Source organism: Erpetoichthys calabaricus, chromosome 9 (genome assembly GCF_900747795.2).
Source record: "Erpetoichthys calabaricus chromosome 9, fErpCal1.3, whole genome shotgun sequence".
Lineage (NCBI taxonomy): Eukaryota > Metazoa > Chordata > Cladistia > Polypteriformes > Polypteridae > Erpetoichthys > Erpetoichthys calabaricus.
The window spans coordinates 113188125-113204065 of record NC_041402.2 but is presented as its reverse complement, the minus strand read 5'-3'; the positions used below and the strand labels follow the sequence as shown (position 1 = coordinate 113204065).

The 15941-nt window shown below is 36.8% G+C and overlaps 1 protein-coding gene and 1 long non-coding RNA gene across 2 annotated transcripts in view; both read left to right on the top strand.

Moving 5' to 3' along the window:
• Positions 1–15941, top strand: part of LOC127529095 (uncharacterized) — a 41953-nt gene that overhangs the window by 6942 nt on the left and 19070 nt on the right. The window lies entirely within an intron of this gene.
• On the top strand, positions 10871–12395 carry cebpa (CCAAT enhancer binding protein alpha). The gene has a single exon (XM_028810072.2). It carries the CDS (start codon positions 11144–11146, stop codon positions 12041–12043), a length of 900 nt encoding a protein of 299 aa, XP_028665905.1. The 5' UTR covers positions 10871–11143; the 3' UTR covers positions 12044–12395.

The following is a 15941-nucleotide window of genomic DNA, read 5'->3' as shown; positions in this document are numbered from 1 at the left end:
AACAAGTAGTGGGCTTCATTTTAGAAATTAAAGTTAAGACTTCCTGCTCAGTTACAGGATTAAAATTGCTAAAGTGCTGAATGTAACGTGAGGCAGAGTCTGCTAAGCTAGTATGCAGTTTGTACTGTGATGCTGAGATCTGGGATCTTATATTTTTAATTTTCTCATTGAAGAAGTTCATAAAGTCTGTACTGCTAATATCTGTTGGTATTTTGCACTGTAGATCTGAATTTCCATTTGTTAATTTAGCAACTGTTCTAAACAGTACCCGAGGATTTTTATTATTGCTATCTATTAATGTAGAATAGTATTGTGAGCAAGCTTTATAGAGAGCTTTTTTGTATTTTTTAACACTCCCTGTCCATGCAATTTGAAAGACATGTAGCTTTGTTATTCTCCATCTGTGCTCCAGTTTTCAACACTCTAATTTAAGGGGAGCCACTGCATCCAGAGCATCTCTCAAGGTCATATTATAATGAATTGTTAGCTGAACTAAACTGTTTTCCATGTTTACATTTGATGTTAACTGATCTAAATGGTGTTCCACAATTACACTTGACTTACTCAAAGTATCTATAAATTTTGAAGCAGAATTACAATCTAGATGTTGCACTGTCTTTTTGTTTTAATCTGTGAGTGTGTTGGCAAGGGCAGGACTAAATCAAATGTAATTAGGTAGTTATCGGAAATAACTGCATTTAATGGAGTACTAAGTGATCATAATTTATAGCCAAATCAGATAAAAGGTTGCTAAATTCAGTCATGAACAATGAATATGGCCCTGGTGGTCTGTAGACTAGCACTATAATTGTGTTGGAATCTGTTTTAATATTTAAAATGAATGCCTCAAAGGATGCAAAGCTGCCTAAATTTTTAGACGTGATTTGCATTTTGTTACAATTAATTATTCCAAGGCCTTCTCCCCGACCAGAATCTCTAGACATATGAAGGAATAAGTGTCCATCTGGTGACACCTCAGCCAGGGGAACAGTGTCACATTTACTAAGCCAGGTTTCAGTGAGAAGACACAGATCAGATTTTGTACTTAATATACAGTAATATCATTTACCAAAACTGTTCAGACATCAAATTAAAACTGAAATAATGGCAGGTTTTGAGAGTGAAGTTGGAACATGGAGTAGGGATTGGGGAAAACACATTTGGCTAGATTGAGACTTGGTTGTTTCACCAGATACTTGACCAACCCCTTCTTGAACTTAATTTTGTAAGGCCCTAGCCAATGAGGCAATAATTTAGAGTGGGAAGTGGAAATGAGAACCATGAAACGATCCTCGGGATTGAAGTCACTTAGGGTCATGCCACCTTTATAAAAAGTCCTGTGCTGCTTGCATCTATTCCATATTTGCTTTTAGAATAGAACTAATTCTATCAAATCTATTGCATAATTGTGCAATATATTCCAAAATATTAGAGGATTAGAGTGGCTCATTTTCCCAATCCTTTGGCTTGTGGGACTTCCAGTATGCAAATAAGATGAGGGGTGGTAACTGATCTCAGTTCCTCCCATCCTCACAGACTGCCTTGCAAAGTATTTGTTTGAGCATCTCATTAAACTGCTCAACTAAGCCATCAGTTTGATGATATATGGAAGTTTTTAAGTGCTTGATCTTGCTTAACATGGCAACATCCCTCAACATCTCCAAGGGGCAAGGTGTTCCTGACCTATAAGGACCTCTTAGGGACGCTGACTCATGCATTGGGTGAGCAGCAGTCTCCGTCAACAGGAATGACTGAATTTTTGTAAACTTTCAGGAATCATGGCTCCACTGTTCTCTGTTAAAACAGCCAGTATTTGTAGGTCATAGGATTCGCGGGATCCCCTCAAGGTTGCTGGATATCATGGCCTGCCTATACACTGGTACTGTGAGTGCTGTGCTGAGTGGAGGCAGAACCTCTATGTTTTTCCCAGTTGATTCTGGTACTCGTCAGGGGTGTGTTCTTGCTCCTACTCTGTTCAATGCTTGTATGGGCTGGGTGTTTGGCAAAGTCGTGGGGTCCAGCGGCTGTGGGGCATCTGTTAGTGAAGAAAGATTCATGGATCTTGACTTTGCTGACGATGCTGTGATCTTTGCGGAGTCAATGGATGCTCTGATCGAGGCGCTCGAGAGACTGAGTGAGGAGTCTGAGTGTCTGGGCTTGTGAGTGTCCTAGATAAAAACCAAGATCCAGGCCTTTAATGACCTCTTGGGCACAGCCATCAGCAGTGTGTCTGTCTGCGGAGAGATTGTCGACCTTGTCAAGAGGTTTACTTACCTTGGCAGTGACATTCATGTTTCTGGTGACTCTTCCTATGAAGTCAGTAGACGGATTGAGAGAGCATGGGGGTCATGAGGTCGCTGGAAAGGGGTGTGCGGCGCTTCCGATATCTATGCAAAAGGACGAAGGTCCAAGTCTTTAGAGTCCTGGTGCTTCCTGTCTTGCTATATGGTCGCGAGACATGGACGCTATCCAGTGACCTGAGAAGAAGACTGGACTCCTTTGGTACTGTATCTCTCTGGAAAATCCTTGGGTACAGTTGGTTTGACTTTGTGTCGAATGAGTGGTTGTTCATGGAGTCCTGAATGAGGCACATCACCTGTATTGTTAGGGAGCGTCAGTTACGGCACTACCGGCCATGTGGCGCATTTCCCCGAGGGTAATGCAGCTCGTAAGATCCTCATTGCTGAGGACCCGAGTGGCTGGACCAGTCCAAGGGGTCACCCATGTAATACCTGGCTGCAGCAGATAGAGGGTCATTTCCGGAGGGTGGGACTGGACCGTGTTTCTGCCTGGGGGGTTGCCAACTAGGATCCCGAGTTCTTTTGTCGTGTAGTGGGTGCGGCAATGCACTGTACCAGTGCATGCTCCCCAACTTGACTTGACTTGTAAGGGGTATCGACCGAGAAATGAAGAAGAAACAGTCTATTCTACTGACAGAAGACAACTGTCCTGGCCACCCGCAAGTGAATCATCTCACAAACGTGACACTGAAATTTCTGCCTCCAAACACAACCTTGAAAATCCAACCTCTTGACCAATGCATCATCAAAACATTTAAATTGCACCACCGAGCCCATCTCCTGCAGTGGGTCGTTGCTGAAACACAAACCTGTGGTCCACCTGTGGAAGCCACTTCATCCACTGTATCAGTTAATGCTCTGGATGCTGTCTTCTGGATCAGTTCTGTTTTGAATAAAGTTCAGCCAGAAACGATGCAAAAGTGTTTCAAGAAAGTTGGAAGTGTCACAACCCAAGAGCAAGATGTTTTGGCCCCATCAAACAGTCCATCTCCCAATTCAGAATTTGAAGGAGTAGATTTTGAAGGTTTTGTTGCAATGGATGATGAGGTGGCAACCTGTAATGAACCTGACCCAGAAGCAATTTTCCAAGCGATATTGACCAAAGTACAGACCATTGTAAAAGTGCATGAAGAAACTGATGAAGTAGAAGAAGCAAGTGAGGATGACACATACATTGCACAGTCACCAAAAGAAGAGGATGTCAGGCATCTGATAATGCAGTTGAAGTCATTTGCTGTGGAAAAATGACCAGGTGTGCTGAGTGATGTAGCCAGTGTTGAGAGTGCTTGCTCCACTTATCTTTGTAATAAGAATAAAAAACAGACCAAGACTGACACTTTTTTCAGAAAGAAAGATTAAACCATGAGAAAACAGTAAATGTATTGATTTGTATGATACTGAATGTATGGTTGTATTATGTTTTGATTATGCATGATTTTGAATGATACTCTCAAATAAAAGCTGTACAAGAAAGTAAAGTACATATACATATCAGTACAGTAGGCCTAGTTCCTTATGTTGACCACCTCTGCATGTTGACCAGTTTGTTAGTCCCTTAGGTGGTCAACTTACAGAGGTTCTGTACATATATATTGTGTGTGTGTGCATGTGTGTGTGTGGGTGTGTGTGTGTATGTGTGTTCATCTTCTGAAAGATGTTGATATAATTTTACCCTTTACTTCAACCTCTTTAATTGAGTTTTGTGGGCCTTATTTAGTTTTTCTTTCAAATCAAAGCGTGAGAGTTTCTTTTATGTATGACATTTTAGAGCAAATTGATGTGGCTTTCATCATGGAAAATGTATGTATTACTAGTGTATGGAGTTTATAACTGTGAGTTAATTAATTTCAAAATTTGCCAAATTTTACAAGAGAGTACAGTAAAATTCCGCAGCATGAACGTACCTATGTACTTACAACCCGCAGCACGGCCGGTTTTTCATGCCCAAAAATGTATCAGAACACGACCAAAATCCCAAAGCATGACCAAAGAAGTAAACACATTCCGATCACAAGGGCACCTTCCGCATCCTAAACAAAGCCTTAAAACGTTAAGTGTGATGTTTCCCAGTGCTTTGTAAACAACGTTCCTTACTGTACCCGTGATATTACTGTTATTTAGTGATTATTTTGTGCTTTTTACTAAATAATAATGGGTCCAAAGAAAGCTAGAGAGGTAAGCACAAAACCAAAGAAGGTACAACGATCAATAACAATAGAAATGAAGAAAGAAATGATCAAAAAATATGAGAGTGGTATACGGGTGACTGATCTTGCAGCTTTGTATTGCATGAGTAAATCTACTATATGATTTGGAAAACAAAGAGGAAATTAAACAAGATGGAGTTTCTAAGGGTGTAACATGTGTACTCTCTAAAAACAGATCACCATCAACTGATGAAATTCAAAGATTATTGTTACTTTGGATAACCAAAAGACAGTGTTCTGGTGATAGCCTATCGGAGGTTATTATTTGTGAAAAGGCTAGGGCAATACAGGCTGATATTGCGAATGATTATTCTTCAGGAAGTGCTGATAGGGAATGTCCTGTTACAGTAAATTTTCTTTTTTAATTTCAATTGTGTGGGCTATGCTATGCTTACTCTTATGTCAATCTCTTGCATTGTACAGTTTATTCTTTATTCATGTGTTTTTCCATAAAACAATACTTTAATATGCAGAAAACTCAATTATGGGTATTAAATAGGTTAGGTATGGAAGTCTTAAACAATACTATATTTTATTATGCAGAAAAAAATCAAATAATGGTATTAAGTAGGTTATGTCTTGGGGCCGTGGAACGAATAAATTCTATTTCCATTATTTCTTATGGGATAAATTGCCCCGTCCACAACCAACTCAGTCCACAACCAGTTTTCCGGGACGAATTAAGTTTGTGATGTGGGGTTTTACTGTATATAATTTCATGTGATTAATGTCTGGAAGGAATGGCAGAAAGAATGTATCATCTCATCTCATAAAAGATAATATTGTTACCTGCATCTTTGTCTTTGAAGCACGATACAGTCACTGTTACAGGATAGGAGAAAAGTGATCAGTACCACATTTAAAACATCACAAGCAAAAATAATTCAATTATGAGATAACATATTTTAGAATACAGAAGCAGCTTGAGATGATTGCTTGAGATGCTTGGTTTCTGTCTTGCACATAGACTCTAGTTCCATGTAAATCTAATTTGGTTTAAGCTGGGTTATGAGAAACTGGTTGGTTGATGGAAGAAATTCAGAGTAAGAAAACAGAAATTCCAAAACCTTCTGGATACTTATTGTATAATAATCAAGAATAATACCAAAACGTTTGGCAAAATTATTTCACAACTATAAAATGGGCACTAATTACGATTATTGGTTGAAAAGTAGACTAACATGTTTAGTTACTTCTTCCCTCTCTGGGCTTCTCATTACTCTAAACTCTACCATTGATACATGTTCCACAGTGCTTTTTCAGTGTTTGGTGGTGGGTTAATGCGTTTCCCAGGTAGGAAGAAGATGTAGCCTGTGCCCTTCATGATTACTGAAGGGCACAAACACTCCCGTGGTGACAGAATGGAGCAGTGGTAGTGCTGCTGCCTTGCAGTAAGAAGACTAGACTTACCTGTGTGAAGTTTGCATGTTCTCCCCAAGTCTGTGTGGGTTTCATCTGGGTGCTCCGGTTTCATTCCACAGACATGCAGGTTAGGTGGATTTGCAATATTAAATTATCCAAAATGTGTGGTTGGGGGGGTGTGTGTATCCAGGGTTTGTACCCTATTCTAGCTGGGATAGGCTCCACCACCCCCTGTGACCCTGTTCAGGATTAAGTGATTTAGAAAATGGCTGACCATTGCCATTTCACCTAAAATAGGCATCTATGGGATGTGTGAAGATAATTAATTATCCTAAGTGAAATGCGCGATGTGAGACAATCACAATAATTTGCCATTAAAATGGATCATTTTGCAAAAAGCTACTTTCCAGCTGCTGCTTGTTAAAAAGTCCTTGTGATAATGCCTATTCTTTATCTTTGTGACATCTGTATGTTTTTAGGGAAGTGAAGTACGGATTTACACACATTTACACACCAAGAGTTGAAAAGAGGAAAAGAAAGCAGAATAAAAGTGAGCTAAGTTAAAAAAAAAAAGGGTATGTGAAGTTGGAACTAAGCATTCTTATCGCAATATTGCACAACTGCTTGCATTAATCATCACATCAGCATATTCACTTATATCCAATGTATTAATTTAATACATTAAAATGGTTTATTATCCTCTAAAAATGAACTTTATTTATTAATACAGCTATGATGTTACCTAATCATATTTATTAAGAATTCTTTACCTCAAATACTAAATTCTAACCCCTTTTACAGCAAAATGTCCAAAGTAAAGTTTACCCTTATAAGTGTCCTAATGGAAAATACTGGTCTCATATAGTATATGTTCTTTCAGTTTGCAAATTAACGCAGGCAATTTTTCATTGTACATCCATTTCAGATCCATCCATCCATCCATTTTCCAACCCGCTGAATCCGAACACAGGGTCACGGGAGTCTGCTGGAGCCAATCCCAGCCAACACAGGGCAGGAAACAATCCCGGGCAGGGTGCCAACCCACCGCAGGACACACACAAACACACCCACACACCAAGCACGCACTAGGGCCAATTTAGAATCGCCAATCCACCTAACCTGCATGTCTTTGGACTGTGGGAGGAAACCGGAGCGCCCGGAGGAAACCCACGCAGACACGGGGAGAACATGCAAACTCCACGCAGGGAGGACCCGGGGAGCGAACCCAGGTCCCCTAACTGCGAGGCAGCAGTGCTACCACTGCGCCACCGTGCCGCCCTCCATTTCAGATCTTAATAGAAAAATCAAAGTAATGAAAAGTATGCGCTCAATCCTTCCATTCATCATTTATAAACAATAAAAAAGATGTTTTGTTCTGGAGGAAATATGAAATAATTTTAATGTCAACTCACTCAAATGGTTGGTGATTGTTGTTGATTTGTTTCAGTAAGCTCTACTAATCACAAATAAGGATTGACATTTCATGTCTTTTGCATCCATTACCTCCAAAAATGATTTATATATATATATATATATATATACATACAGCATACAGTGACTGAGTCAGCTATCATTTCAGCATCATGACAATATTGTGCAGATTTCTCTAAAGTATATATGTTTATTACCATTTGGGAAATGCTAAATTTGGGATTTCAAAGAAAAGAAAAAGCCTGCTAGATCTGAGCATTTAAACAGTATACATAAAACCAGTATGGCTTTAATTTAATTGTAGAAAATCTCATTGGGACTAATAAGTGAATCATATGGGTTCCATTTAGATATAGATTGTAGTTTAGTAAGTGTACTTATAAAGTGGGTGGATGAATGAATGGATGGATGGATAGAAAAGTCTGTTGTGTCTCTTTGATTTACCTGTTTTCAGATGTCTGATTAAATAGGCTTTTAAAACTGGACTTGTACTACTTTCAGACACATGCAAGTGTTAAACACCTTTGGGAGCAAGGTATGTGTTTTTACAGACCTTTCTGCTCATTTACATCAGAAGTCCAACAATTCACTGCAGTAAATAAAATCTGACATCATATTATCAGCCAAGATGACAGTTAATGTACTGGGGATGATTTATTTAATTTGTATTAGAGAAAAGCAGTAATCCCGGTGTCCTCCTTAGATTATACTGAGCATCTAAAACAAATGCACCTGTTATTATGTTCATACTATATAAGGTGTTAAAGTTTTGTGTTTTATACAGTAGAAACTCAATTAAATCACACATTAATAAGCACTGTGTATTTGTTCATTGTTTATTTTGAAATACTGTATATAATTACTGTATAAGCCATTCTATAAGATTTTATACAGTTAAAAATGTTTATAATTGTATCCACTGTCGTAGTATTTATATGCCAAATGGGTTGTGTGTCCATGTAAAATCACATAATACGGTCCCTCTGAATGTTTGGTCATACAGTTTTAAACTGTTGCCAATGACTCATGTTTAATTATACGTAAGTGGAACCCATTTATTATTTGCTGAAGCAAATTTAATTGCTTATATGTCAAACTCCCAAACCAATATAAAACACCAAGTAATCCAATATGTAAGTTTTTTCATATATATGAGAAAAGTCTGTGCAGATACTGGGAGAAGAGGAAATAACCACATAGACTGAACTGGCCAGGACTCTAGCCAAGGTCCCTGGAGCTGTGCTCATTGTAATCAAACAACTAAATGGTGGATAACTAATAAAACAGATGACTTACTTAAAGAATTGTAGCATTGCTATATCAAGGCCAAATGTACAATTCTTAATATCTTCCAGGAGTAAGCAGTCTTCCCCGTTCTTGTGCAGGATGAAGAGCTGACAATTTAGGACTTGGTTATTACTCATGTACATTCTATTTTTGATGATTGGTGCAAAAAAATTAGCCTGATTCCCTACAGTTTAGTACATTTGAAATATGCAGTGGCCGACGATGAGTCGCAACGTTTAACCTTGCCTACCAAAAGATTTGACTGGAAATCTCCTGACAAGGTGACGCCTTACCGATATCCACCTTCATCACAGTATCTAATGGGTTTTCAAAACGACACATAATTTGAGTCTAGGCTGTAACTTTTAATCCTATTTTAAACAAGTGTAAAATTAATGTAATTATAATTAGGATATTAATAACTGACACGCATTAAATATTGTTACTGAAAATGCAGTGTATTAAACACATTAAATATTGTTACGGAAAATGCAGTGTGTTATAAGTTAATTGTAATAATTTACTTTAATTTACAAGTAAAGAGCATGTGGTAGCCAAGGTGCAGTCTTAATTTATTTGATTAACTCTGTGGGACAATGGTAATCGTGTTTCTCCGTCGTGCTTGGATTTTGTGAGAAGTTAAATCAGCATGAATTACGTCAAAGAAGATAAAAGGCTTCTTAAAATGCATATTATATCCATTGCACTGAAAAAAATACATTGTGAACTAAAATGTAACATATGGTGATATTTTATACCGTGGACTAGGTGTCATTCATTGCATTATATAGTAATAAACTTTATACGTGCCACGAGTCCATCTAAACTTAACCCCGTACTTCAACAATTGGAACGGAGGAAAATCACTTTTTATTGCTATCGGTTTAGGTTTATACTATTTAATGTATCCAAGCACTTTAATTACAGTGAAAAGATACTTTTTAATCCTTTACTTTGGAACGCTGCCAAAAGAAATAATTTAATCATTGAAACATTATTTAGTATTAAATATTTAAACCAGTTTTGCTATTTTAATTTAAAAACTACTAGTCTACTTGCGTTGTCCTTAGTGGTTGCTAATCTAATCAATTTAACCATAAATATAGGAGGAGCCGAATTAGACACCTACATTTGTTTAGTCACGTTCACACAATGACGATTCGTTGAAAACTTCGTCTCAGTGTAAGAGAGGACTCGAATTGCTGGCATAAATCGTGTCTGTCGAAAACTTAGCCGAATGTGTAAACGTTTCTCACTTACTTACCTGGATACTGCGCAAGTTATGCAATAGCGTTGAACGAAAAAGAAAAAATAATGTGAAAAGGCTAAAAATTAAGCTATGTATAATGTAAATGGAGAGTCACAGCTTATCTATCTATCTATCTATCTATCTATCTATGTATACAGTTCGGTCTTATTTTATTACTTCATTTTAAATAAACTGAAGATTTTACTGAATAAGCAACGACGTATCATTGTATTTTAAAACCGCTTTGAGAAATAATATAAAAAATGTATAATTTAGGAAAGAAACCTTTGGATATATAAGAAGCGAATTATTGTCTTGCCAAAACCCTATAGTTTCGTCTACAGAGTAATACTTCGCTCTGTTACAATGTTCTTTGATATGTCAATGTTTTAGGTTGGTGCTAATTCGATTTTTAGCATAATTTTATTAGCCGCAAGAAAATCCGAATCGTCATTCTGATGAAAAAAATACTTTTTTGAGACATTCTTTTTTGTTTTGGCCAGGCAAAGAGCAAAAAATTGGTGGACTTCGACTCTGCCATACTCCATGGTATTTAAGCTTATTAAGATAACCACCTTCCAAATATGTGAGGGCATGGAGCCATTTTTCTTCTGTAAAATTCTTTCATTGAGAGATATTGAGACATACTAACCCAGTTTTGGTGAATATTTACAAAAGTAACAAGTATTAATTACATAATACGATTTAAAAGATACATTAGTTTTTGTTGTTTATATTATTTATTATACATAATTGTCATACATCTCGGTAATTCAGTTTCCACTTTCAATATATTTTCAATCGAATGCAAAATAATGTCATAATTGTGTATTTTTTAATATATATCTCTTTTATTCACGATAATAAATACATATTATTGGGAAGTACGAATCGTTTTGTGACTGTATTAGGTTGTATTGTGCTATTGAAAGAGACGCTTTTACGCGGTAGGACCCAGAATCGCCGTGGGAGCTGCGGTCGCTTAGGGAGGTAACACCGCCCCCGCAAAATTAACTATAAATACCGCAGTTAAGTAAGAACTGACAGCTTCCAGGAGTGCTACAGAGAACAGAAGTGTGGCAGCAACCGGGGGAACTAAGAGCACCTAAAGGACTTTTATGCAGTTTATGTAGCTCTTGTCGAAACAGGTCAGGTTGGACCTACCGTTTTAGAAAGACTGGCACAGCTTGTTTCAAGAAAAAGAAAATACACAGCTCGAATTACTTGCCATCACGGCTTTATTCAGTAGTTTCGGCAAACTGGATTCCCGGAGTTCTTCGCCATGCGTTGCGGGTTTTAGATACTCGATGGAGCAGCCTAACTTCTACGAGGTCGACACTCGGCCCGTGATGACCAGCCTTTCTCAGAACCACCAAAGTGCCTACACCTACAAAGAGCCTTCCCATACTGCGGACTTGGGTGAAATCTGCGAGAATGAAAACTCAATAGACATCAGTGCGTATATTGATCCAGCAGCCTTCAACGACGAATTTCTCGCCGATTTATTTCACAACAGCTCAAAACAAGACAAACCCAAACTGGCGAACAGCGACTTTGACTACCCGAACGGACCCGCTGTGATTGCCGCCGGGCATCAGCAAATGCTTGGCTGCATGAGTAACTATATAGACAGCTCAAAACTGGAACCCATGTATCCGTCTTCCAGAATCAGGCCTGTGGCGATAAAGCAAGAGCCAAGGGAAGACGACGATGCCAACCAACCTTCTATACCACCTTCATATCCACATCATCACCATCACCACCACCACCACCACTCACAGCACCTCCCGCACCTACAGTACCAGATTGAACACTGCGCTCAGACAACTATGCACCTTCAGCCGGGACATCCAACGCCTCCTCCCACTCCGGTGCCCAGCCCTCACCACCAGCAGAGTGCTCTCCCGGGTGGCTCTCTCAAGATGATTGGAGGAGGAGACCGAAGCAAATCCAAAAAGCAAATTGACAAGAACAGTAATGAATACCGTCTCCGGAGAGAGCGTAACAATATTGCGGTTCGGAAAAGCAGAGATAAGGCGAAGATGCGTAACATGGAGACTCAGCAGAAGGTGGTAGAACTGGCAGCTGAAAATGAAAGACTTAGGAAGAGAGTGGAACACCTGAGTAGGGAGTTGGATACTCTGAGAGGAATCTTCAGGCAGCTTCCCGACGGATCACTTGTCAAATCCATGAGCAACTGTGCATGATTTGATGCAGGAACTAAACGGACCATAAGGCTGAAATAACTGATAGTACATGTAATCTGCACATTTCTCAATATCTGGAAAAATCGCGGACTAAAAAAACAGCAACAAAATCAGGCAGCTGAGGTATAAGTACGTGTGCCTTTTGTAGTAAAATTATACAAAAGATATGCTTATTTTTCACTTTTACGTATTAAGAGTAGAGATTGTTTTTATTTGCCTTCCTAAAATGTAAACATATTTTGTTTTCGGTACGCTAGCAATATTTTAATGCAGCTAAGCTATAGCTTGCATTTTAACCCGTTTATTTGTTGTATAACATATGCGTTACATGAACAACATTTTAATTGCAATTGTAGGTAATTTGCACTGTACCTTTTCTGGACTGGAAAAGTGTATTCTTGTTAAATCGTTGAATGCAAATCTCGTGAAAAAGCGGAACGCATTTTAAGATATGCATTTTTTAATTCAAAAACAGTATATTTTTATATTGAGTGACGGTTCTTTTCAGAGCTTAAATGGTACCTTAACATTTTTAAAGTGCTTTACTGTCAAAATATCATGCCAAATGACAGGACTGTAAGTAGAATGCTGGAATGGCAAGTTGAAAAAGAGCAATAATTTTGGATACTAGCCTGCTTTACTTTAACTGTGATTGTTGTTAAATGAGACATTTAAAAATATATGTATGTAACTGGTGACATGGTGTTTTAATAGCAGCAACTATATATATTTTGGGCACGCTCCATATTTTTATATTGTATAGTGTGTGTGTGTGTGTATGTATATGTGTATATACATATATATATATATATATATATATATATATATATATATATATATATATATATATATATGATAGATGAACAATAAATATATAGATATTTGTTTTTTCAGAATTGACTTTGAATTTCCAAACCGTTTTTGTTGATGCCTTTCCAAAGTACAACACAATAGAATCTTATATTTTGTTAAATTTTGAAATTGCAAGACAACTGTTATTTTTATATAATCATACATTCAGAGGTCATCATAACCATTATTTATTCATAATGTGAATACACAATTTTAATGTGTGGGTGGGCAGCTACACATATTGTCACTGATGCATTCTTGTTGTTTATTCCTTCACTGGTTTTGCAGCGAAATTTGATTTGTCTGTATTATGTAAGTTGCCTCATTGTATTTAATGTATGGCAGACCATTCTGCCTTGCTGAATAGCTATTTTTAGTTTATAATTATTAAGGGCCTGTAAAATTCATGAAAATTAAAGCACTTTTTAATTTTTTTTCCAGATTTCCTTAAACAATTACCAAACTATGCCAAAACATGTTTAAATATATAATAAAGTCAATCTTACTGACTATATTGAAATGTGACATTAATTGAACGGTATTTGTTTTCTGTGATTGAAATTTGTATTTTATAAAAAAGAGCACACAGTACATGCAAACATTTTTGGTACTGCAGTTTCCTAGCAAAAATGGATTCTCCAATAATTTTCAGTACTAAGTAAATCTTTTATTCAAATGGAATGTTTCAAATGCTAAATGAGTTATTTGTGTTACTGCTTATGTTTGCATTCAGAGGGATATCATTTTATACAAAACAATGTCAGTAGGTGGCGTATTTGGACTTCTTCAAATCCAATTTTAATAAAAGTATTTGGCTTATGAAAATAAAAATAAGTTGAATAACTTGTGCATAATACTTACTGTATTCCCATATATACTTTTGTTACAATGTCATGCGGCAGCCATTTTGATTTTTTTTAAATTGAAATGAATATAATTCTGTATTTTTCCAAAAAAAAACATTGATCTCTTCTAATAATGGGGAGGTATGTAAAGCGATAAAATACATAGAAGTATTAAAAGTTTTCATTTCATATTTGGAATTTTATTTGACTGCGGTGGGCTGGTGCCCTGCCCAGGGTTTGTTTCCTGCCTTGCGTCCTGTGTTGGCTGGGATTGGCTCCGGCAGACCCCTGTGACCCTATAGTTAGGATATAGCGGGTTGGATAATGGATGGATGGAATTTTATTTGAATCAAACAAAGCACCCTTAAAATCTGATGCAAAAAATGGACATGCAAAGCATGAAGCCTGTTTCATGACATTCTTTAAATAGCTGATTGTGTTTGAATATAAATGGACAAGGAGAGTTAAAACATCTGGATTCATGTTCATAGACATCCCAGTACAATAGTGGCAGTACATTTTTTTTATGGACATTTATTTGTTTCATTTTAAATTAGCAAATGGGGAGGGTTTTTTTTGTAATAAGTGCAGCAAACTTGCTTCCAGAGATTTTATACATTTCAGTACATGCAATACACGAGGATTTGTATCTCAGCTCTTTGTTGTTGGGCCTACTGTCACAATTGTTCAGGTCGCAATTAACATTTTATTGCTTACATTCTTACTTTTTACTTTATAGATGCAAATACAGTATATATAAACACATAATATAGAATGTCATGCTAAAATTAAACAATTAGTTTATATATTTCTGCATTCTTGCTATAAATTCATACAGATAGTAGTGGACTTGATAGTACAAAGCTATATTCATATGATTCATATTGTAGCAGATGGTGATTATTGTTATGCCAATTTGTTTCCTGTTATTGTTGTTTTTCACCTTTCATTAGTTTGCAACCCCATTGTTTAAACAGCCAAATCTATTATGGAATGCACATACTGTACATACTAGCATACAAGTTAATAAGATATGTGTTTGTATGGATCACTATGCATTGCATATGTAAAGTTACAAAATGTAAAATAGCAAACTGTTATGCAATGTTAATGTATTTATTTAATTATTTTTCCTCTGTTTGGCATCAAACCAATCCTAGTGCCCCTGCCTCATGGACCCAGTGTTCAAATCCTCTGCCTCATCATTTCCTTTGTGCAGGTTGCATCTTCTCCCTTTGTCCACTTCAGTTTCATTCCACAACCTCAAAGATGTGCTATTTATGCTAATATTCAACTCCAGATTGTGACTTTGGATGAGCATATGAGTAAGCCATGCAGTGTACTGACACCCCATCCAGGATTGGTTCCTTTTTGTGTGTAATGTTGTCTAGAAAGGTTCTGCCACCTAGCAACCCTAAAATGAATTAAAACATGTTTGAGATTGTTATACCCAGCTTATTATGATATTAAAAGAAATGTGCAAGAATAAACATATGATTTTATTTACAACATTTAGACTCTTCCTGTTCTTTGTACAGCTGCAAGATCCCCTATTTGTCAGATGATAGTGTCGTTAATCTTAAAGCTGGATACAAAATCTCATTACTTATGTTCTTATGTCATTATTGAAAAGAAAGAAGAGTGACTTTAATGAGGAGTCCCCACTTCAATATACTGATTTTTCTGTTTAACGTTAGAATAAGAAGACTTTTTAAAATCATACTGTATTATCATCAGATTAATATTGTCTATGCGTGTCGATTTAGTAAATGCATTTAAGCAGTTTATGTTTGTACCAGCCATGTTGCCCACTTGTGACATAAGGCCATTATACCTTTCATATATGCCATAAATAATTAAGCACTTTTTGTTCTGCTAAGATCAATAACTAATTCTTGATAATTTAATTCCATGACCATTTTTGAAAATTAACTTTTCTATTATTAGGCCTAGATAAGTAGTAGATTGTCCTAGCAAAGTTGGGTAAAAGGCTGGAATAAATCATGTGTGGTATGTTAATCAAGTTGTATACAAGCAATTAGAGTTATACTAGTCCAATTTAGAATCTCCATTTAACTTACTATATCTTGCATGACTTCCGAATATGAATGGAATATAGAGACCATGGACAAATTCCAAATGAATATAAGTCCGAAAAGTCTTTGAATACAATAGTCTAAGGTCTGATAAAACAGCACTAT

What these genes read in the sequence shown, in the direction of transcription:
- cebpa (XM_028810072.2), top strand. Translation starts at nt 11,144, where the DNA reads ATGGAGCAGCCTAACTTCTACGAGGTCGACACTCGGCCCGTGATGACC.